Source organism: Mustela nivalis, assembly GCF_964662115.1.
Source record: "Mustela nivalis genome assembly, chromosome: 14".
NCBI lineage: Eukaryota > Metazoa > Chordata > Mammalia > Carnivora > Mustelidae > Mustela > Mustela nivalis.
In genome coordinates this window covers 43,460,589-43,484,353 of record NC_139033.1, presented here as the reverse complement: position 1 = coordinate 43,484,353, position 23,765 = coordinate 43,460,589, and the positions used below count along the sequence as shown (strand labels likewise).

Genomic DNA, 23,765 nt, shown 5'->3' with positions numbered 1-23,765 from the left:
CCTGAATGTGGAATGGTGGTTGGGGGGCCATGGCGGGGGTGACAGTGTCTCTGGAGGTGACGGCACCCCAAATCCAAAGGTCTGTCTCAGCATTGATCCTCCACACTCATGACTACCCAGGACTACCTATGTATCCCCCATGTCACCCCTGGGCCATACCTAGAGTGATCCAGGTCCTCTAGGGTCCCTGTCCCCTCCCCCTCCCAGTCTCCAGTCTGTCCCAGAAGGTGAAACTATAAAGAACAAATCCTAAGCCGGACTTGCCCCACAGGGGAGGGCTGAGAGGAAAGAATTTCTCTACCTCAGAATCAAGGTAAACAGCAAGGGGCAAAGCATGAGGTGAAAAACAAGGCCAAGGGGACTGCTCAGGCCATGGCTCTTGCTTCTCTAATTCTCTGCCTTGTTCTTTTTGAACCTATTCATACTGAGTAACTTCAGAAGATTCCAGAAATTTCCAGCAAAGTCAGCCATGAAAGGTCACGCTGAAAAGGCAGAAAGTATCCTGCTTTGCCCTTAGGGGAGAGACCCCTAGAGCAGAAGAGTTTGCTCTTTTAGGTTTAAGGTTCTCATGGGTAAAGATATGTAAGAAAAACTCCACCTGTATTACCACCGAGGGTAACCCCCTCACCAGCCCAGCGGGGGGCTGCCAGATTGTTACCGTGCTCTTGCCGGCAAGTCGGCGCTGGTCGGCACTGACGATCTGGGTCCTCAGGATGAGCACCTCCTCCTTGCGAACCTCCAGCTCCTCGTTGGCCAGCTTGAGCTGGTTCAGAAGCAGGTGGTAGCTGTCCGGGGAGCCGTGGGTGGAGTTGTTCTGGGTGGCTTGGTCCGCCACTGCTTTCCTCAGCTCGTTCAGGTCATTCTTCAGCTTCTTGTTCTCTGACTCCAGCTCTTGCCTCTGGAAGACAGCCCAAGTGACACACTCCCTTTCTCCCTGGACCTCGGTTGGGGGTGGGGGTCTCCCCATGCCATCTTCCCCCTCCACCTTCCTTAACCAACCTGCCCTGACTCCCAAGAAGTGAACAGCAGCCTTCTGGTTTTAACAAGAACACGCACTGTAAATGTTATGATTGGCAAAAGGCCAGTAGTTAAAACTGGATTTGAATCCACAGCCCTAAGTTACTGGCGTGAAGCATCGCACACGAGGCCTCTATGATAGCATTCCCTGAAGTGACTGACAGTGTTCACATTTCTAAGTGTACTTGGCCATGAAACATCCCTACCTATCCTCGTGGAAATGTCAGCTTAATTTTACAGAACATGCTTTTAACACTGGACTTCCTAGAACCTTAATACACTAATGCACTTGGTGACTTTCCAGAGAGCATATAGACTGCAGGATTTCCTAAACTTATCTCTCAAGAGATCACTGTCCACCTCCCCGCCACCACCCCCCCCATTCTAAGGAGCACCACGTGGACTAAAGTTTTGGAGTATATTTTGGAGTATACCAGGAATACTCTTTTGTTGGTTGGGTCACATGGAAAACCACCAACAGTCAATGCCAGTGGAAGAAAAACCACTTGTGTATAGAGTAAAAAATACCACTGAAATTCAACTTTAGGATGTATTTTGCGTTTTCTGGGCATAACATTTAACTTGGTGTTGGACAAAGTCAGACCATATATAGTTTGATAATCACACATATTATGCTTTTAAGGTCTTGCTATATATGGGATTCAAAATTTCCCAACCCTAACTGCCGGCCCCCAACAAGTGGCTAAGTGGGGGACTGGCTGCAGATTACAGAAGCCACAGGACCCCAGAACTAGGAGACCGTATAAACAAACAATGTCTTTGTTTTCTGAATGAGGGCAAGAGAACAGAGCTGAGAAGGCTCACAATAAATTTAGAGGCCCTGCCAGGACTAGCACCCAGGATTCCCGATGCCTGGTCCAGGGAGTCTCACCTTCCAGCCCCGCTACATCACATCAGGCCTCCTTGAGCAATGCTCTGCAGGTGTGGTGGGCCTGCGGACCCCTCCAGTCCCTCTCATCCACAGCGGGGGATGTCTAAGCCTGGAGCCCAGTACCCAAATGGTGTGCTTCTAGCCCCTTCATGCACTAGAGAAGGATCGGGACCATTTCTAAAACTCTGGTAGAGGGAATTCAGAGTATCAGCAAAAACCACTACTCATGGTAGGGGGGGTCCTCCTGCAGTTGCCTCATCTCCCCCCCGTGCACTTGTGGGCAGGTTTTTCAAACCTGGTTTGCTGAGGATTGGGTCAGAAAAGATGGCTCAGTGGCCAGGTGTGTAGACTCACCATCTGCTCAGACCTCTGCTCAGGCCAAGTCTACACTTTGAGAGGGCACGGTTGACTTCCCGCCCTCCATGCCCTCGGAAAGCAGTGGCCCGCTAGATATGGGTTGGCAAAAAGCCTCATTTTTCCTCTTTTCCCTCAAGGTCTGGGTCTGTTAAGTGAGAAGCTTCGCAGCCAGCCTCCCCAGCATTGGTCTCTTGCAAACCCATGGGTCCCCAGGGCCAGCCTCTGGGACAAAGGGCACAGGTTGAGCCCAGTCTCACCAGAGACAACGAAGGCAAAACCAGGTCTTGTAACCTCAGAACCCTGGCCTAACAGAGCAGAGGGGTCATGGAGCTTCAAGAGTTTGGGACAAGTATTTGTTGAGGTCTCTGTGAGCCCAGCCCTGTGCTGGCAGTGCGATGCAGCCTACAGGACCCGAGGGAGCACCTTCCTCAGGGGGCAGCTGAGAGAAGGGGGAGCTTTTGAGCAGATTGGGAGCCCTGCGAGCAGCCCTCTGTGCTGGAGTAGAGCCGTGGTTCTCAGGGTGGTGTGGGTAACAGAAACCTCACGAGGGCAGGTGAAAACCAATGGATATGGCAGGGCTGGGCTGGGCTGGGCATTTGCCTTTCTAGCATATCTGCAGTGATGCTGTTCCTAGACCACTCCTGGAGACCCACTGGGCTAGACTGTCTTACTGGTTCTAACGCAGCCTAACAAGTTCGCACGCTCGGGGACGGCTGTGGAAGAATGGCGTGCGGAAGGCCCGTACCGCAGGCATCTACCACCAACACCCCCGCAGTGCTCTGAAGCTTTTAAGTATCACATGAGAAAAATAGGTCCTATCAATAATTCAGAAAAGAAAGCCCCCACACTTCTGTGGCTCCTGTTGTTCAAAAATCATGGGCATGATTCTGGGCTGTTCTCCTGGGGCAATGAAGCTGTTGCCAGAGATTTCCATGGTCCTATGAGTGCAGCCAGACTGCCCACAGCAGAATGGATAAATTCCCAATTCCCAAGTCTCTGGGAATGGGAGGGGCGGTGGGGGAGTGCTCTGACGACTCTTTTCTGTACATTCCCTCCCAGCCCCAGAGCCTAGTCCTCCATCACTGTAGTCAACATAGGCCTGCTTGCCCTGGGACCTTCCACTCGCTGACCTCCCAGCTCTCATCAGGCCAGCTCTGGGAGCACGGGGCATCTCTCCATGCAGGTCTAGATCATTTTTCAAAGTGAATTCATCCCACTGGTCACCTACGACTTCAACTGGAACTCTATCAGGTAGGTAAAGACATATGTGACATAACAAATACATATGTGGTTCTGGCCCTGGTTCCTGGCCCAGAGCTTCAAAAACTCTTGTGGTTCCTACTGATAGAGATGAGAGGAACAGCTTTCATTATATTTGATCTCAGGGCCTGGTTCCGGACTCAGGGATGCTAAAATCCTTGGCATTTCTTCTAAGTCCTAACAAGCCCCTTTCAGCCCCACCGAGTTGATGCCAGCCACCAGGGGAACCAGCCCTGAGAGCACTGCAGCTTACCACCCCACCCCAACCAACACCCTGAAAGGGAAAGAGGAGGGCTGGAGATCTAGCTAAACACCCAAGGCCAATAATTTTATCACTGGTGGCTGTGTAATGGAACCTCCACAGAACCCTGAGTAAGGAATTCGGAGGGCTTCGGGTTGGCGAGCATAGGGAGCTGGTGGGGTGTGGGGTACGCGCCTGGAGATGGCCTGTGAGCTCTGTGCCCCTTCTCATACACCTTGCATCTCTTCCGTTCGGCTGTAGCTGAGTTGTATCCTTTATAATCAACCAATAATGGTACATAAAATGCTCTCCTGGGTTCTGTGGGCTGTCCTCACATATGGTCAAACTTGGGAAGGGGATTATGGGATCCTCTGATTTGTAGCCAAGTTAGACAGAAGTGTGGGTCACCTGGGGACCCACCCATCTGATTGGTATCTGAAGTGGTGGCTGTCTTGTGGGACCGAGCCCCTAACCAGTGGGGTCTGTTCTAACTCTAGGAAGCCAACCCCTCATTGGTGTTTCCTATGAGCACAGACTATAGCTGCTTGTGGTGAATACACATTTCCTCCATTTCTGAGAGGAAGAGACCCAAGGGGGCCTGGTGTGCTGATGGCTCCACTCGAGAACAGACTCTGTCATCCATCCTCCCCGCAGCAGGGGAGAGTTCGAGGATCTCCTGTGCTAACAGTCTTACCTTCAGACTATTGTAGGCTAGATCTGCATCCTGGTCCAAGTCTAGGTCATTCTTCGCTTGCTCCCCCTGCACAGATGAGGAGACAGCAGGTGAGCCCAGACCACATGCAGGGTTCCGCAGGCGTGTTTCCACCCCTGGTCCTCGAGCTTGTTTGCACAAGTGTCCATACCCGCTGCCCCTGCCACGCAGCAGGACCACCTCCTTCCCACCTCTAAAACACAGCTTACAGCTCCAGGCCACCAGGAAGCTCTCCACAGATGACCCCTCTGCCGGCCCTCACCCCCTCCATGACTTTATTCATGGGATCCTCATGTATACAAACATGTATACGCTCTGCTGTGGGTCGAATTATGTCCCCACAAAAGAGACGTTGAAGTTCTAACTCCTGGTCCCTGTGACCGTAACGTGATTTAAAACGGGGTCGTTGCAGATCAAATCAAATCAAGATGAGGTCATTAGGACGGGCACGAAAGCGTCCTCACAGGAAGAGAGAGGACGTACACATGAGCGCACACACGCCACACGCACGCAGGGAGGAGTGCCGCCTGAAGATGGAGGCAGAGACAGGAGTCATACGGCGCCAAGTCAAGGAACTGGAGCTGAGGCATACCCAGGGTTTCCAGCAACACCAAATGCTCAGAGAGAGAGGCATGGAATAGATTCTCCCGCAAGGCCTTTAAGACAGTATGGCTCTGCTGAAACCTTCATTTTTGACTTCTGGCCTCGAGAAGCATAAGAAAAGAAAGTTCTGTTGTTTTGAGCCATCCAGTTTGTGCGCCTTTGTTCCAGCAGCAGAGGAAACCAGCAACATAACACGTATGTACTTAATAAGAAGTTTAATCAATAATTTTGTCCTTATTAATGAGATTCAGGAGTTCCTTTGGGGTGTTTTGGGTTTGTGCACAGGTGTGATCTGTTTTCCCAGCTGCTCCCTCCAGGAGGGGGTCCAGCAGCTGGCCCCTACAGCGCTCAAATGCTGCCTGACACTAAGTTCCGAAAGATGTGGACAGTGGCACCCGGAATGCTAGCCCATCAGGACTCAAGGAACCCAGAACTCCTATGGTTATTTGGCAGCTATTGGACTTGAACTGTCAATGAGAAGGGTCAGGAACACCCTCATAAAAGGGGTGCTCAGGGCGATTTCAAGCAGCGGGTGACGGTCCTTAAATAAGATAGGTTTGGGAGCTAAAACCTGACAGTGCTTCACTGGACTATCTGTGCGTTAGCAGCCTTAGGTCCAGGCTAAGGCCATCACCAGCCATGCGTGGATCAGGTGCACCCAGGCAGAGGGCCCAGGCAGAGCACGCCGAGCACCTCCCGAGGACGCTCCCAGATTCAGGCTTGTGGCGCTGACCACTGGACTCCCTGCCCCCGCAACCTGGGAAAGCCGCTGTCCAGGGTACCAGTCTCTGCCTGGCCTCCCGCCTCAGCACTGGTCTGGGTCTGCTCCTCACAGGCTGCCCAGTAAGAGGCCTGCACTTGCGTTCCATGGAGTGGGGGTATGACGCGTGGCCCTGGATCACTGTGGAGTGAGTTTGGTTCTGGGAACATGGAGATCGTCTGCAGTCTGGGGGGAGGCGTTAAGGTGGATTGGTAGTTATGTTTCTAAATGGGCAGCCTGTTGGGATCACCCTGGTGGCAAAGGTGACTGTGCCAGGCCTGGGGAAAGGGAGCTGGATGGACGGGAAGCCCAATACAGGGGCAGCCCAGTGGTCACAGAGGCCCTCTCCTCACAGCAGGCTATCACTCCCACGCTGATGGCACAGGTTATAGACATCTCTGTCCCTCCTCCTCCACAGCATGGCCTCTCTCAAGAGGCCACCCCGCGGTGACAAGAGTTGACACCCCGCGGCACGTCTCTCCAGGGAAAAGACCCAGTGGCTTAGGATCCCTCTTGCAACCAAAGGCAGATCCAAGAACATGATCTTGGCAAGTTCAGTTTCAAGGTGCTCTAGAGGGATTCCAGAACTTCCTTCCCCTGCTCCACTCTTGCCTTTCTTACTAAACTCTCAAAAATAAGATCCTTCTCCTTAAAGGAAGACCCTCAATTTACATCCAGGGCTGGGTGGCAAGCCTATGTTCTAACTCTAGTTCAGTGATTGCTTTCAAAGAAATGGATTTTTTTTTTTTTAATTTGGTATCAAAGAAAAATCCTAAAGCCAAGATTTTAGAATTATTTGGCATTTCTGTGATGGGTGAAAGTCCGGGGATAGCTGGGTGGGCCGGGAACTTTGAGGTCAGGCACTGTCTGGTGTCGTCGATGTGGCTTTTCAAACATCTGACTTGTGCAGCCTGTCAGGGCGGCTTCTCTTCTAACGGTACTGAGTCATTGGTAAACCTAAACCTTTTTTTTTTTTTTTAACTTTATTTATTTATTTGACAGAGAGAAATCACAAGTAGATGGAGAGGCAGGCAGAGAGAGAGAGAGAGAGAGGGAAGCAGGCTCCCTGCTGAGCAGAGAGCCCGATGCGGGACTCAATCCCAGGACCCTGAGATCATGACCTGAGCCGAAGGCAGCAGCTTAACCCACTGAGCCACCCAGGCGCCCCAAACCTAAACCTTTTACTCTCCATTAGGAAGCTAATCGACCTTAGAGACTCAAGTCCACCACAAGATTCACCTCCCCACTCAGTGTTCAGAACACCCAAGAACACGCTAGCGATACAGACCAAGGTCTGTATTACATCTGAAGGGAAAGGAAGCCAGGTGTTACTAAAAGGAGACAGGGTGCAGAGGTAGGAGCGGGGGCAGGGCTGAGATGCGGGAAGGGGGTCAAACCCCATAACGGGAAAATCAGGCCTAAGAACAGAGCACTGGCCTCTGACAAAGCCACCAGAAGGTCAGCTAACGACATGACCCATGTCAGAACTGGTCTTCCGCCCCATGAGAACGGGTCCTTCTACTTCCCAAGACTCGTGCGGCTCCTCCCTCCGTATCACTGCTCACTTCCATGGGCTCTGTCCACTCCCACAGCACCAGTCCACACCCAACCTTGCATGGGTTTGAGCGCTTCCGATGTTATTCTTTCTTTTTCACCCGTGTTATGCCTGGTCCTTCCAACCTGGATCACAAATTCCTCAATGGCTAGGGAGTTTCCTGACATTTTTTTGTGTCCTTTCCTTTCATAAGCATTTTGAAAACCTGCTATGAGCCCAGCGCTGAGTGCTGAGCAGGGGCCGAGCGGGTCCCAGACAGAGAGGGGACTAGATCCGGGGACACTAAGGGTTCAGGCAATACCCTTTCGAGACGCAAGATACGGATGATCATCCGAGCTGAGGCCAGGGGGCAATCATGGGACAGCAGGGTGAGCGCCTGCCAACCCGGGCTTCCCCACCCGAGTGGGGTTAAACTCCAGTCCATGCCAGACTCCACATAAGGGGCGATCACTCTTCTCTGCTAAAATTCAACTGTGGCTTATATTTATACTTGAGTCACACATTCCAGTCCTCTTGGTGAATAGGGGCCAAGGCCACAGCACCTCCCCCAGCCCCGGCCCAGCCGCTTTGCCTCTGAAAATCCCTTGCCCTGGGGTACTTGGCAGAGCCTCCTCCTGTCCACCTGGGGTGGTGTGGGGGCACCGGCAGGCAGAGAAACTCAACAGGACATCAACAGGAGAAGCAGCTCTTCCCTGCTCCCCAACACCTGCAGGACCCCAGAGGTCACAGCCTGAGCCCCGGGAGGATGTGGGGCCGCCCTGCAGGCTTGCCGCCCCCGCACGCACCTGCACTTTCCTGCCGTCCAGCTGCTCTCTCTTCTCCAGCTGCACCTGCAGCTTCTTCCGTTCCTGCTCAAGCTCCCGCACTCTCTTCTGCAGCTTCAGGAAGACCGTCATGTCCATGGCCGCCTTTTCCAGGCCAATGTCCTTCGGGGGAACACAGGGAGCCGGGAAAGAGGTTTCAATAGCACCAGTGCCGTAGGGGACATGCAGCCTGCCTCTCTGAGCTGCCTCTCTTGCCTCTCCGCCCAGACATCAATCCACGCCCCAGAGGCAAAGCCAGTGCCAACCAACCATCAGTTCTCCTAGTAAAGTTGGCACTCCAGGCTCATTTTCTGTCTCGATAACATCTGAGTCTTGGCCATTTATATTCCTGTGAGAGCCACTTAAGATAACCGCTCATACATTCCCAGAATAGATAAAGACACAGCCATTTTATTTGGAAGTTAAAAGAGCTCGCTTATGGAAACAGTCTCATACCAGAGAAACGGTAAAATGCAGGCTTTAATGCTCCCTGACTAAGAACCGATGCGGTTACCTGTCCCTGCAAATGTGTTGTCTAAACTCCACTTGATGGCACCTTGAGACAGAACCAACGCTGCCCGGCCACCGGACCTGTTTCTTCCACAGACTGTAGAGTATTAGTTTCCCAGATATCCCCCTTTTCGATTCAGGCCTGGCTTTGCCCCCTGGGTTCTGTTGTATGCAGGTGTGTCTGCACGAGCATATCCATGTGGACATTTAAAGTCCACGTGCCCACACGGGGGACAACAGAACTCGTTCCACACACGTCAGGAGTGCACGGAGCTCACCGCTCTGGCTCATCCCAGGAACCAGTCTCAGTCTCCCTGAAGAGTGAAGTCCACCGACAGAAGCCCTTATGTCTACCCAGAAAAGGCCACACGTACACCTGGGCAGCCCGTCTGGAGCTCAAGTGGCCGAAGCCTCTGGGACCCAGACTTAGGGGTCGCAATGGTAGAACCAGGGGCCCCAGTGAGCATGCTTAGGCACTTGCCAGGCATTCATGGCCAGCAGCCTGTCAGACAGACCGCCTTCTTGTCCCAGGGGCCCCTTTTCCATCCTCCCCACCTTTCCTCTGTCACCTGCTGTCTCTCATCATATGCATCACACGTACCCGCAGTTATAGTCCAAACTTCCCCTACCACCTGACTGTCCCCTGACTCTGCACCCGACAAGCCCCAAGAGGGGCCATCTCTGGCTCGGTGACTGCTCCTTCTCCAGGGCTCACCCGTGGTGCGTGGCACCAAGACATGCTCAGAGCACATTCGTGTTCGTGACTGTCTCTCCTCCAGCTCTCCCGTGTGCTCTGTAAGGTCTCATCAGCTTGTGGATTCTCTTCTCTTCAAATGCCAGAGGAAAAATTGTGTCTATGCACCCCTGACAAAACCACACACAGGTCACCAAGGCCAGTGAGTTGCACCGTATTTAGACAAAGATGTAGTCACTCAGCAAACATGTGTGGCTCCAAATAGTCCAAATAATTCTTCTCTGAGTTTGATCCACTTCTCGGTCAGAGAAAAAATAAATTCTTGCATATGTATGGATATTCTGTATGTGCTATGATACTAAATAGGGAAGATAATCTCTATTTTAACAACTATGCTATTCCTTCTTCTTTTTTTTTTTTTTTTAATTTGAGAGACAGAGAGGCACACAAGGAGGAGAGAGAGAGAACCTCAAGCAGACTCCACGCCCGGCACGGAGCCAGACATGGGGCTTGATCTCACAACGCTGAGATCATGACCTGAGCTGAAATCAGGAGTCAGACGCTTAAATGACTGAGCCCCCAACGTGCCCCAAAGCTGTTCCTTCTTAAGCCAGCCGCTTTGCCTTTCTGCCACGGGTTCTCAGTTTTATAAGAGCGACAACCAGGGATGTACCTTCTTTCTTTCTTCCTGGATAGTGGGTAAGGTGAACAGTAATGTATCCCTTTTCAGAGTAAATATTAACTCCAGGGTCCTGTAAATGCACTACAGGCCAAGTGACGCCTCCATCAGGAAGAAGCCCCAGCCAGCAGCAGAGGAAGTCCCTGCACAGCTGGTAAACCTCCAACTTTGCCGCCCCCTGCCCCCTCCCAGAGCAGCCACTGTCCTGCCTTACTCACCTCCACCTGCTGAAGGGCGTCCTCTGTGTCTCCGACCTCAGATGTGGAGATGGAGGGGTAATTGGAGTCAGACTCTAAGCTACTTTGGTTTGATGGGTTCCGCCTGTGGCCTGGGGTTTGCTGTTGGAGGAGGAAAATGGGAGTGCTCATAACGAACGAATGTTAACAAGAACGGCTCCTTTTCAAAGGTCAGTAGATCCTAGAATTGGACTTCTGCCTTATTTGCCAACAAGAGCAGGTATCCCTGTTTCTGGGAACAATGGCTACATGGAGCTATTCCCACACAAACTTCACTGACGTCCATCTAGCCAACAAAATGACCATGAGAAGGGAACCCCATGGCAGGACAGAACTCCCTAATTAGTCTCCTCATGACATCCAAATTCCTGACACTGGCCGATTTCTCTGAAGGTCCTGTGGAAACAACCACAGGTCTTGCCCTGAAAGTGCAAACACACCGTCCTGTCATCCGTCCCCACCCCCCGCCCCGGAAAAGAATGTTATAGACTTGCCCCCAACTGGCTCATACTGCAACTTGTGCTCCCCCAATTTTATGAAAATAGTAAGCATATTAGAAATAGAGGTTACCATTTATACTGTTCACTTAAAAATACTTTTTCCCCCCTTGCATATGATTTGGCTTTGAGAGTAAATAAAAACTGATCTTGGTCAGAAAATTCTGTATTTATATATGTTCCTATTTAGTTTCTCTTCCTGGTTTCTATGCAATTAACTTATCAATCTTGTCTGAAGACGCATTTTTGGAAGGAATGTTTACGTGAGGTAAAAAAGAATGATAAATCCTGAAATAGGACATTTCTACGTCTACTGCATTTCATCTAAGATTGGGAAAAATAATCAGACCCTGGGGGTCTCTCTGCAGTACACACCATGGACGCAGAGGTCAGAACTCGCCCCTACACCGTCACTGTTTCAACTCAGGAATTCCCCAGAACAGGGAACAAGACAGCATACACCTAGGTAGGATTTTCCTTAGGCTCCTGAGAACTCAATAAGACCACAAAGCTGGGAAAGGAGCCATCCCTGGGAAGGGTCACCCGGCCCCGTTACTTCCATGCATGGCAACTCTCAGCAGGAAGGGCAAGGACAGGGGCAGCGTGGTGGCCCGACGGCAGTGCGGGGGCCAGACTGCGCAAGAATGGCATGCAGTGTCAGAAGTGGGGCCGGCTTGGGGCTGGGACCAGGGCCAGGACTGCCCTCCTTGCCTTGATGATGCTCATCTCATCCCGGAGGTTGTCATATCTCTGCTCCAGACGCGAATATTCCTTCACGAGGTTCTGGTACCGGGAGCGCTCCTCCTCCAGCTCTCTCTTCATCAGATTCTCCTTGACAGAGTTTTGGGCAAATTCATCTGGAAAGCAAGCACACTAAGCTGCAGTTTGGCTTTCTGAACGGGTTCCTCTCACGCGTATTGATTGACTCGTGCTTTCTGATTCATCTCTTTTTAAAAGGCTGCCCGTGATGAGCTAGCTCCTTTTATGGGCCCCTGATGCCTTTATCCAGCAACCTCACCCACCGTAGAGCAAAGGGCTGCTGCTTCTGGTGGCGTAAGTCTTCAGAGAAGGGGAGAGCCCACCCTGCTTTCAGGAAAGTGCGGGAGAAGCAGACAATCTACATGACATCCCTTCACTTAACACCAGCTTCTCTCCTGGGACCACGGTCCCGGCAGCGGCTAGCGCTGTCCCTGGGAGAACCCAGGCTTTGTTCCTCAGTTTTGTCCCCATTCCTGATCTTCTGTGTTCTTGAAGTGTAGGGAGACTGAAGAAGAGAAGGCAAATAGATCACATAGAGGGGCTTTCCCCCCACCCAAATTTATTATTTATACCAGTAGAAAGAAATCATTTTAAAAGGGAAATTGAAAAGTTTAAGTTTTCAAGGAGATCTCAGGGTTCGGGTGGGGGACAGACCTAAGGATGGGAGAAGGTGGGTGACTTGCTTCAGGAACCCACTGAGCCAGGCAAGGACTGGGGTCTGCGGAAATTCCCCATTTCTCTTAGGCCAGATGGCCCATGGGGGTCAATGGTGGTGTAAGGTTCGCTGGGGTCAGACCCCTGATTTCTCTTTCGGCAACATTAACAGAAGAAATCACAACATGCATTATGGACGTTATAGTTAAACTAAGCAGTAATGAGCTTTAGGCGCTCATTATGGGTCAAGCATCAAGCTAAGTGCTTCAGACGTCTGAGGTCTGTACTTTTATGTCTATTTCGCAGATGAAGAAGCAGAAGACTGCAGTTATTAAGGGACTTGCTCAAAGCCAGGCAGTCACATATGGTAGTCATTCTTCGAGTGCAGGTGCCCTGGGCTCCAAAGCCCATGCACTACTTTGTCCATTATGTGCACATTTCACCGCATTCAACTCTTGAATCCAAGAGTCATGGCAGTGTCATGAAGACCACCCTTCTTTCATATGCATTAAAGCCTTTCCTCCAGTGCACCATCTTGACCATGTCCTTGCTAGGAGTCTTTGGGGGAAAAATCAGTGTGGAAAAGAAACTGAACTCCGAAATGAAAAATCAAGCACTTTGCACTTACCTTTCACTTGGCACAGGATTTGGTTGTTAAGCTGTTCTTTCTCATCTTTTAAGAGAGCGTTTTCTTGCTCCAGGACTGCAACTTGCTGAAAGGGAGAGCAACAGGAGAAAATGTTTGCCCTGTGCAGCTGGGGCAAAGGAAAGGCTCCTTTTGAGAGGGCTGAAGTTCACCTGGTATGTCCAAATGCTCTTTTTAAGAAAATCAAGTCAGCTGATATAAACGGCCAACAGACACATGAAAAAATGCTCCATATCACTTGTCCTCAGGGAAATACAAATCAAAACCACAATGAAATGCCACCCTACACCAGTTAGAATGGCTAAATTTATCAAGGCAGGAAACAACAAATGTTGGCAAGAATGTAGAGAAAGGGGAACCCTCCTACATTGTTGGTGGGGATGCAAGCTGGTGCAGCCACTCTGGAAAACACTGTGGAGTTCCTCAAGACCTTAAAAACAGAGCTACCCTATGTCCCAGCAATTGCACTACCGGGTATTTACCCCAAAGATACAGATGTAGTGAAAAGAAGGAACACCTGCACCCCAATGTTCATAGCAGCAGTGTCCACAATAGCCAAACTGTGGAAGGAGCCGAGATGTCCTTCAACAGATGAATGAATAAAGATGTGGTCCATATACACAATGGAATATTACTCAGCTGTCAGAAAGGATGAATCCCCACCATTTGCATCGACATGGATGGAACTGGAGGGGATTGTGCTAAGTGAAATAAGTCAAGCAGAGAAACACAGTTATCATATGGTCTCATTCACATGTGAATATAAGGAATAGCACAGAGGATCTCAGGGAAGGGAGGGAAACCTGAATGAGAAGCAATCAGAGAGGGAGACAATCCATGAGAGACTCTTGACTCTGGGAAACAAACTGAGGGTTACAGAGTGGGGAGATGGTTGGGGGGACAGGGTAACTGAGTGATAGGCATGATGGAGGGCACGTGATGGGATGAACACTGGGTGTTATACACAACTGATGAAATTACTGAACATCACATCTAAAACTAATGATGTACTACATGCTGGCTAATTGAATTTAAATGAAAAAGAAAAAAAGAAAATCAAGTCAGACAAAACTGCTTTCATTTTGAGGGGAAAAACAGACCGAAAGAAAAATCCCATTACAACAAGACAGATGAGCTCCCCACTCTTTATGGTCTTCCAGGGCCCACAAAAACCTCATGAAAAGTCAGCACCACGCTCACATGCCGTGTGCAGGAACTGACGATAATAGGCTTTCACCTCCTGTGTTTGATTGCTTGTCTTGGTAAATTTTGAGCTCTCAAGTCTGAGTGTCAGGAGAGCCCAGAGCTCGCAATGACGCATCATCTCTGGCCTTCATCCCACTTGCCCTTGCCTGTCTCATGGAGCCAGCACACAACCTGGGTGCTGCAGAAGGAAAGGGAACTCTAGTGTTTATCTTCTTCTTGAGACCCCCAAAGGAAGTATGAAGTGAATAGTATTGAAAATGGCACAGGAAGAAGATAGTAATTTAAAGAAAAATCCTCATCTGCTCATAGAATGAAGAATTAAAACCATGTGTGGCAAGCTTTTTAAAAAATGAAAATTTGTGGCTATTCAGGATCGGGGCAAATATTTGTATAGATTTAAAAATGGAACAATGCAGATGTGTTCCAGGAGAACTAGAAATTATTAGTTGTCATTCAGGAGAAGGGGAAAGGGGTCCATCTCTTTGGTACCATGGGCGTTCAAGTGCAATGGCACGACATCTGCATTTTCTCTCAGGACCCCACCCAGGGACCCACTTTGCAAAAGGGCACCGAGTTGTTTTCCCCACCAAGATTGCATCCCCGCCTTCATGACAGAGGCAAGGAGGTAAGAAACTGGACGGGAAGAGGAGGAGGAACACATGCCCTTATTTCAGGCATCCAGACTTGAGTCCCACTTCCCTGGAGGTCCTCTGAACCACTGCCAAGTCAGCAGAAAAAAGAACCCTGTGATCACACCACCATCAAAGCACAGCAGCTCTGGCCAATGGCAAAGACCAGGAGCTTCTCAGCCACAGAGCACTCCCTCTCCACACCCGGCCCCCCCTCTGTGACATGGACATGGAAAGGGCATCTGAAGAAACCCATGACGTTAGACTTTATGGTGAAACACAGACTGCCTTTTGCATCCATGATCAGGACAAACACGAGGATGTTTGCTCTCGACGAAACCAGTCAACGCTGTACTAGAGATTCTAGATAGGCAACTGAAGAAGAAAAACAGTTCAATGAGGAGAGAATAGTCTTCTCAACAAATGGCTAGGACAACTGGATGTCCACACACAAAACAAAATTGGACTCCTACCTCACACTATATACAAAAACAAGCTGACGTTGTATCAAAGACCTAAATGTAAGGGTTAAAACTATAAAACTCTTGGCAGAGAATATAGAAGCAAACCCCTGTGACCTGGGATTAGTCAATGGTTTCTTAATACACGCCAAACGCATAAGCAACCAAAGAAAAAAACATTTAAGTTGGACTTCATTCCAATTGGGAACTTCCATGCTTCAAAGGATACTATCAAAGGCAAAGGGCAACCCAAGTATGAGAGTAGATATTTGTAAATTATTTATCTGAGGTGGGACTTGGACCCTGAATATACAGAGTATTTACAACTCAACAGATAAAAAGAAATCCAATCAAAAAATGGGAGGAAAATTGAATAGACACTTATGTGGTCAATAAGCACACGACAAAAATGTTCAACGTCATGAGGGAAAGGCAAACCAAGGTCACAATGATTTATCACCTCACGTATACCATGATGTTAGGATACTAAAAGAGAATTACATGTGTTGGTGAGGATGTGGAGAAACCTGAATTCTCGTCTCCCCCTGAGGCAATAGGAACCAGTGCAGCAGCTTTGGAAGCTCCTCGAAAGTTGCATTTTAACTCTAGTAAGACCAACCATTCCATTCCTAGGTTTCCAGGAGGAAGGAAAACCCATGTCCACACAAGAACATGTACACCGATGGCTGCAGGAGCATTATTCGAGAGGGCCAAAGAGCGGAAATAGTTCAAATGTCCATCAATGAACCAATGAACAAACTATGGCGGGTCCCGGTGATGAAATACTTTTTAGTAATAAAGAGAAATAAAGGTGCACCTGGGTGGCTTGGTCATTAAGCGTCTGCCTTTGGCTCAGGTCTTGATCCTGGGGTCCTGGGATTAAGCCCTGCAATTGCAATTGGGCTCTCTGCTCTCTCCCACTCCCCCTGCTCTCTCCCCCTCCTTCACTATCGATCTCTCTGTGTCAAATAAAATCTTTTTTAAAAAATAAAGAAAGAAAGAAAAATAAAGTACTGGTCCATGCTACAACACAGATTATCCTGAAAACATGATGCTCAGTGAACAAGGCCAGTCACAAAAGTCACATATGGTATGATTCCATTTATATGCAATTTATATGAAATGTCCAGGACAGGCAGATCCATAGAGACAGAAGATGAGCAGTTGTCTAAGGCTGGGGTGTGGAGTGAGGGGGTTGAAGAGGGTGTGACTGTTAATGGATACAGAGGTTTTTTTTGGGGGGGGTGGGATAAAAATATTCTAAAATTAGACTCTGCAATAGTTGTAAAACTATTTTAAAAATACTGAATCGTACACTTTAAATGGGTAAACAACGGGTTGTGAATTATACTCAATAAAGCTACTAAAAATTGTTCCACAAATAAGCCAATCCACTGAGCACAGTCCCCTGTGTTCAGCATGACGGGAGATGAAACGGGGAGTATCAGACAACCTCTGAGGGACCAGCTTCTCCACACACAGCCCCAAGACTGGTGAGTGATGCAATGAATGACCTCTTCCCCGGTTCAAGTCCTCGCCTCTGACATGTTTGGTACATTTCATGATCTACCGGTGGTGGCGGGGGTAGGGGGAGAGGTTAGGACTCCTCCCAGCCTGTGTAGAAAGATATCCTTGGCACAACACCATGTTCACTGTAGCTGAGCCTAGAGGGTGACCTCCAGGGACCATTGTCTAGGAGATAGGTCCCTGATGGACCCACCTGCATCCCCATCAGAGAAACACCTTTCAGACTCTGCCAGAGCCCTGTGGCAGTAAAAGCAAGAAAGGAGGTCCCAGGGATTCTGGCTAAGGGGCAGAAACCTTCCTGATGTCTGAATTTCAACTATTTATGAGTAAATGCTACCCTCCCTTCCCCCCAGTTTGAAGTTCAGCTTAAGGGGCCGGGAGGTGAGGTAAGAGGACAGCTTCGCCCCCCACCTCCCCTGCAATGCTCAGCATGGTGTGGGAAGGGTCAGGAGAGAATTTCAACAAGGCTGGAGTCCAGGAGTGGGGTCCCCTGCCCTCCCACCTCCGTGGGGGCTCGGAAGGCAGCAACTGTCTCAGGTGCGTCTGCTACTCGGGGGGACAGACAGATCCGCAGACGGCTGCAGAGAGAGAACTGCAGATGCACAGCATCTTTGGAGGCTTACAAAAAGCTCCAAGTACTTACTTCATCGACAGTCTTTTTAGACAATCCAGAGCCTTCCAATTTCAGAGTTTTCAACGTCCTTCAACAGGTGGCTAAAAACTCTGTTCCAGGAAGCTGTCCCTTCTCTGCCACACAGTGTTGCTGCTTTTAATTCTCTCTTCATTCAGATGGACTCGGTTTCTAGCATGAGTTCTTCTGTGGATGCAGGGCTCCGAGCTCCAGCAGCGAGGCTCTGCCCAGTGCGGGTCACCCTGACCCCGCTCTGGGTGTCTCACAGAGCCCACGCCCACCAGCCAGAGTATGAGCCCTTTCGTGGAGTCAGTGAGACGGGTGTGCTCTGCTGCCCCCCACCCCCACCCCAGGACTCCCAATGAGAAAAGGCTGGTAAAAAGACTGATGCATGTAACTAACAGCACCACACTCTTCTTCATCAGCCAGTTACTGCCTTTTGTGATGAACACAGCTGATGTGTGTGTCTGCGGATACTGCAGCCTCCTCTGCCGGGGAGGGACGGCTCCAGAAGCAGCAGCTCCGAGTGACGCCCTTTACCGATCTGGGCGGCTGCGCACCGAGCCTCGTTCTAGCCCCCCGGGTGGACACACGGCAAAGCCGTCCCTCGTCCATCAGACCCTTCCTGACATGACTCTCCGTGCCAGGAGCTGGGGAGGCAAAGTGAGCAACACTCCGGGTAGCTGCCTTCTGAGACCGTGTCCCTCGGCAGGAGCGAGGGACAGGTGTGTGGCAGCAGAAAACCAAGAAGGTCCGAGGCAGACTTCTGTCCGTGGGGTTTCTGAGCCTTGGCACCATGGACATGTTAGGCTAGAGAATCTTTGTTGTTGGCTGGGAGTGCTGTCCTGTGAGACACTCTGCGGCGTCTTGGCCTCTACCCACCAGGTCCCGGTGACTCTGCGGCTCCCCTGCCCTCAAGCCAGCTGTGACCGCCGAAGGGTCTCCGGACGTTGCCGAAGGTTCCTTGTGGGATAAACGGAGGTCACGAGGAACAGAGGGAGGCCCCAGGAGCTCCCCCGGGAGTTGCAGGTTGTCTCAATCAGACACGCGGGATTTGCAGGGAGCCGAGGGAGCTCTAGGTGGAAAGAGGACCTGGGGCAGAGGGACGGCGGTAGCCATGGTTTGGGAGCGGAACGACGCTGCGGTGCTAATGTGTGGTTTGGAGGGGGGTTGCGGTGGGTAGCTGAGAAAGGACGAGGCTGGGTGGGGAGCAGAAGTGAGAACTGGAGAAGGCTTCACTCCCTTTGTCCTCGGGATAAACTCAACTCCTCCACACACCTCCCTAAAATGGCCCGAGCAGGGCCCAGCTTCTCCTGGTTCTGGTTTCCACCCAAGTGTGTCCCTACTCCCCCCGCTGAGTTCTCTTCCCCAGCCTTCCTGCGGGGGTTTCTCCTCCTTGTCTAGCTCTGGCCCGTGGTTCATTCTTCCAGGAAGGCCTCCTATCCTGCAGGTGTGGGGCGAGCCCCCCAGCTCCGTGCTCAGCTTACAGGGCCTGCCTGTCCCTCCGGAGACCCAGCCAGGCTGCTCTGTAGCCTCACCCACCTGGTCAGCCTGGGCCCGGGTGGCATGTCACACCCGAGAGGCCCGAGCCCGCGAGGAGCCTGCAGCGCCAGTCAAGGGGCCTGTGCTTTCCTCAGTTGGGAAAAAAAGGTTCCTTTAGTTTTTGTTTGTTTTGTTTTGTTCTCAAATGAATGGGTTTATGGCCGATTAAAACATCTAGAACGCAGGCGCTGCTTAATCAAACGACTAAAGAGAAACACAATCTGGGGGAAAAAAAACACACTCCTCGAGCATATCTGATTTCCTCTCACTGAAGACAGCTCACCCCAATAGCACATTTAAGTTAGCTTGGCAAATCCTCAGAATAGCTTCCCATTCCTCAACGCACATGCTGAAAACAGCCCTCAGAAGAAACCACGAGGGGCGTGGCGCGACAAAGAACGCCTGGATGCCGCCTCACGTGAAGCTCCACCTGGCATCATGTCCGGAGGGCAGGACTCCGGTCACCCTCGGCCAAGGAACGAGGCACAGGGCCGGAGCCTCTGAGTGACCCGGTTGAGTCACTGTGAGTCAGGTCACCAGCCTGCTTCCTGGGACTCACTCTCTGAAAACGCAGATGGCTTCCAGGGCGCGTGGCCAGCCGCGCAGGCGTCCCAGCTCCCTCCCCGCCCTCATTCCCCCTTCCTTGGGGCATCTACAGTCTGCAAGGGAACACAGAAGTCAGGCAGGCCTGGGCAGGACAGCGTGCCTGCTGCCACCACTAGGTGGGACCCCAAATCCCCACTCCTGGGAAGGTAGTCTCAGAACAGTAACTTTATTGCAACCGCTTATGATCAAGGGGGAGACTTGTGGGAACAAGCCACGGTCAACAGCATGTACCCTCTGACTTGTTCTACTGTGCCAGAGTCTCCTTTCTTCCCTCCGTCTCCCTCCAAGGCTTTGAGGCCCCTGAGGCCCCCAGCTTTGGTATTCTGAGCCATACATTACAGAGACAACTGGGAGCTTTGCTTTCTTCCTGCCTGCACAACTCTGGAGGTAGGCCCACGCTCCAGCTCTTCAAGCCCACACTCCGCTCCGCACCCGGGGAGGGCAGTGCGAACGCTTCCCCATCACATGTCCCCAGCTACTGGCCACCCCTCCGTCTTCCCAGCCAGCTAGCCCACTCGCAGGCACAGCAGGTGACAAACTTCTGCAGCTAAATGGCCTCCCTTCTGCCAGCGGTCAGGAATGCAGGCTAGAGGGAAAGACACTGAACAGAGAACCAGGCAGGTGTGCTCCCTTCAGCATGATAAAGAATACCTTTGCTCGCGTTTGCGACTCAAACATCATTCAGCAGCTCCATTTTCTCTTGGGCTGGGGTAGGGGGTGGGGGCAGGTGGGTCTCCCTGCTTGCAGGGCAGTGTTACCGGGAGGGTTTCTTCTACAAGGTTACTTGGGACAGTTCATCAGAGCCAATGCTGAGGCTAAATCCCATCACGACGAGGCTAATTTAGTTCCTGCTAAGCTAAATGAAACAAATATCCCAGCTTCGTGTTTAAGAACTGTCTTTACTAATTAATCTTCAGGGATATGAATTTATCTCTGAGCTTTTGATTTTGTCTTTTTCCGAGTTAAAATTTAATCTGTAAAAAGGGCCAAGGGCAAGGTTTCTAGTAGAAAACCACGGGAAGAACTGGTTAGATGGCGCCTATCAGAAAAGGTTCTTGGGCCCCAACAATGGGTCGTGAGTCCCTGGTCCTCCCTGCCATGCACGGATCATCTAGTAGAAAGTTACAGGCATGGCCCTTGGAAGGGGCGACACTTCTAATTCTGCAAATTCCTGACAGGGTTTCTGGTCTGTCTTGAGAGGAAGGTAAATGGCAAGCACATTCTAAGTGGGGAGTTATTTGGTCAAAGGGAAGGGGGCCTCAAGAGGGAAGAGAGAGGTGAGGACGAACAGACCCCCCCAGAGGACTGTGCAGAAACAGAGTGGGAGCTCACCTGGGACGCACGGCTGTATCAGGCAGGAACACGGCGAGAGAGACGAAGCCACGGGAGGGCGCCCTCACTGTTAGAAGGAAGCGGCTGTGCCACCATTCACACAAGAGCCCCATGGAGGCCCCAGCAGAGTCCAGACCCCTGGGCCCTGCATCCTGGGTGCTCCTCCTGTCATTCAGCCTCCACTGTGCCAAGGCCTGGGCCTGAGAATGAGGGTGGGGTCCACGCAGGATCAGGTAGGAGAGCACGACCTCCACACGTTACAGGCGAGGGGAGAGTGAACATCTACTGAGCTATTGCTATGTCTCGAGCACAGTTATAAATCGATTTACTACTTTGAGGTAGGTACCATCCATGTTTGCTTGTAGGGAAACTAAGGCACAGAAAAGTTAGAGACCTTGTCAAAGGCCACACAGCCAGGCAGGGGGTATAGCTGACCTTTGCCCCAAGCAGTCTGGGTGCAGGCCCCGCAGTGAACTACTATGCTACCATGTGTCCCGACGGTGCAGAAGGCTGGCATACGAAGAATGGTGATGTCAACAGTCTACAGCAGGCTGCAGACGACTGGTTCCCATAGAAGAGTGACAGGAAGACACTCAGGGCAGGAGAGAACTAGTGTGCACTCCAGAGCCTAGTGCCTAAGACAGAGCAGTTCTCTGTGGTTGCTCCATAGCTAATGGTGCCCTCAAGGTCAGGAAGTCCTTCAAGGTCAGATGGTCCTTCCCAATCTGTCCTCCTCCTTCCGCATTCACTCTGCCTCTGCCCAGTGGCCTCCTTGTAGATCCTCAAAGCTGTCCAGCCTACTCCTACCTCAGGGCCTAGGCACCTGCTGTTTGCACTTGTTACCTGCCCCTAGAAAGGCTCATGGCTCAGCCTCAGACGGTCTCTGGCCACTAGAAGCAAAACCATACCTCTCCCTGCCCCCACGTCCCGCTCTATCCCCTTCACTCGGCTTTATTTTTCTTTATGGCACATGATAGATAATCTGTATTTGGTTCCTGTCTGTACATTTTCTCATAGCCCCCAATATTTGAGCTCCGTAAGAATGACAAGGACTTTAAAAATATCATTTCCTTTTGCCCCAGTGTGTAGAACAGTCCCTAATACACACAGGCACCCCAAAACTATCTGTTCAGTGAATAAAGGGCCTGGACTTCCAACCTGTCTTCCACAAGGTGATGTCCTTCCACACAGTGGGCGTGGGGTCCTCATTCTAACCACCACCAGCCTCCTTACACACCACAAGCCCTGGAGCTCTGGGAGCACAACTGTGTGTCTCCACTGGCCAGAGAAGTCTTCTCCGCATCTTCAGGGAAAGAAAGACTCAAAACAACCCACTGTGAGAATCCCACTATCCCAAGTCAGCTCTCTCCCCTTCTATTTGGAAAAACTCAAAACCTTGACCCTGGAACTTCCCAAGGTCCGTAACCAGCGGCCCGCAGATCTGGGACAGATGAGGTGGTACGACTTAGCTCAGCTACTGAGCACCCAGACCTAGATGCTGTTCTCTGCCCCTCCCAAGCATCAGGGACCCTTGCTCAGACCCAGGGCCCGCACCCCCGCACTGAGCCCGGCCTTGCTGGCTCCACCAGGCAAGTGCTGGGGCCGATTCTGGATAATGAGTTATGACTGAACATCAAGGATAGCCCTGGGCGCCACGTCTCCGCCATCACGGGCACGGAACAGCTCCACCATCCCAGAAAGCACAGCTGCACACGATGGTCAGCACGGGGGTCACGGAGAGCTTTAGAAAATGAACCCATCGGGCGCCTGGTTGGCTCAGTGGTTAAGCCGCTGCCTTCGGCTCAGGTCATGATCTCAGGGTCCTGGGATCGAGTCCCGCGTCGGGCTCTCTGCTCAGCAGGGAGCCTGCTTCCTCCTCTCTCTCTCTCTCTGCCTGCCTCTCTGCCTACTTGTGATTTCTCTCTGTCAAATAAATAAATAAAATCTTTAAAAAAAAAAAAAAAGAAAGAAAATGAACCCATCACACAAGCTAAGAGGAGGGGAGGCTGACATCCTGGGTGCAACTGCCCTGGGGAGAGGTCCCTAGGGCAGAGACCTTTAGCGGAGAGGGTGTGTGTGGACATGTGCCTGGGGTGGGGGCTGCCCCAGGTCTGCAGCCACAGGGGAGGAGGGAAGGGGAGGGGTCCTGCCCTCAGGGAGACCTGGCATCTCCCAGCTGGAGGCAGTGTAGCCCTGTGGCCAGACAATGAATATGGTCAGTGGTGGGAAGCCCAACGTTTTCCAGGCCGCCGGCTCCAATAAAGCATTGGCTGACGGACATATCAAACCCATTAATTAACATCCACCCGTGGTCGGCTCCTCACGGTGCTCTGACGGTCTCATCAATCTTGTTCAGGGCACAGCAGCCTCCAGACAAGCCCGAGAGGAAACCAACTGTCTGGTTATTCAGCATTTGTTAATATTGGACACGGTGCCTTTGATAAATATTAAACCCTGACCAGAGACAAAAGACGAAGGGGGGTGGTGTGGAATAAAAGCTAGCCCCTCTCCCCACCCACTCTCCATGGCCTCCAGAATAGAAAGTTCTGGAAGACCCTGGAGAAGGAGGTCACTTTGCTTCCACTTTCTCTCTTCTTGGAGGGGGTGGACATTGCGCCTCATGAATCATTTGGGGCCGGTTCTCTCTCCTGTTCCCAGCTGAGGATTGGCTCCACATTGTGGAGTCAGAGAAGGTACTTTTCCTTCTCTGCCTCTGTGCCTGTTCTCCTCCTTCCGGTGTCCTTGAATTGTTTTCTCTTGGCAGTTCCAAGTTCTCATTGTGTTTACGAACTAGCTCAACACAGCCCCAGGAAACATTTTTGTAAGGAGAAAATGTTATGCTGTGCCCAGGAACAGTTTCCTATCACAAACCCTTAGGACAGGGCTCGACGCTGACATTTTTAGAGTGCTGAGTCCTCAAGCCGCAGTGCCCAAGAGGAAGCAGGTAGGGAGGCTC

The 23,765-nt window shown here is 51.2% G+C and overlaps 1 protein-coding gene across 3 annotated transcripts in view; it reads right to left on the bottom strand.

The window, feature by feature from the left end:
- Positions 1-23,765, bottom strand: part of MYO5B (myosin VB) — a 342,993-nt gene that overhangs the window by 31,473 nt on the left and 287,755 nt on the right. For all 3 annotated transcript variants that reach the window (XM_082699234.1, XM_082699233.1, XM_082699232.1), the window contains exons 23-28: positions 12,858-12,942; positions 11,528-11,673; positions 10,302-10,421; positions 8,183-8,323; positions 4,462-4,527; positions 659-898 (exon numbers count right to left, since the gene is read on the bottom strand). In XM_082699234.1, the coding sequence (XP_082555360.1) occupies positions 659-898; positions 4,462-4,527; positions 8,183-8,323; positions 10,302-10,421; positions 11,528-11,673; positions 12,858-12,942 (798 nt within the window). The remainder of the gene's footprint in view (positions 1-658; positions 899-4,461; positions 4,528-8,182; positions 8,324-10,301; positions 10,422-11,527; positions 11,674-12,857; positions 12,943-23,765) is intronic.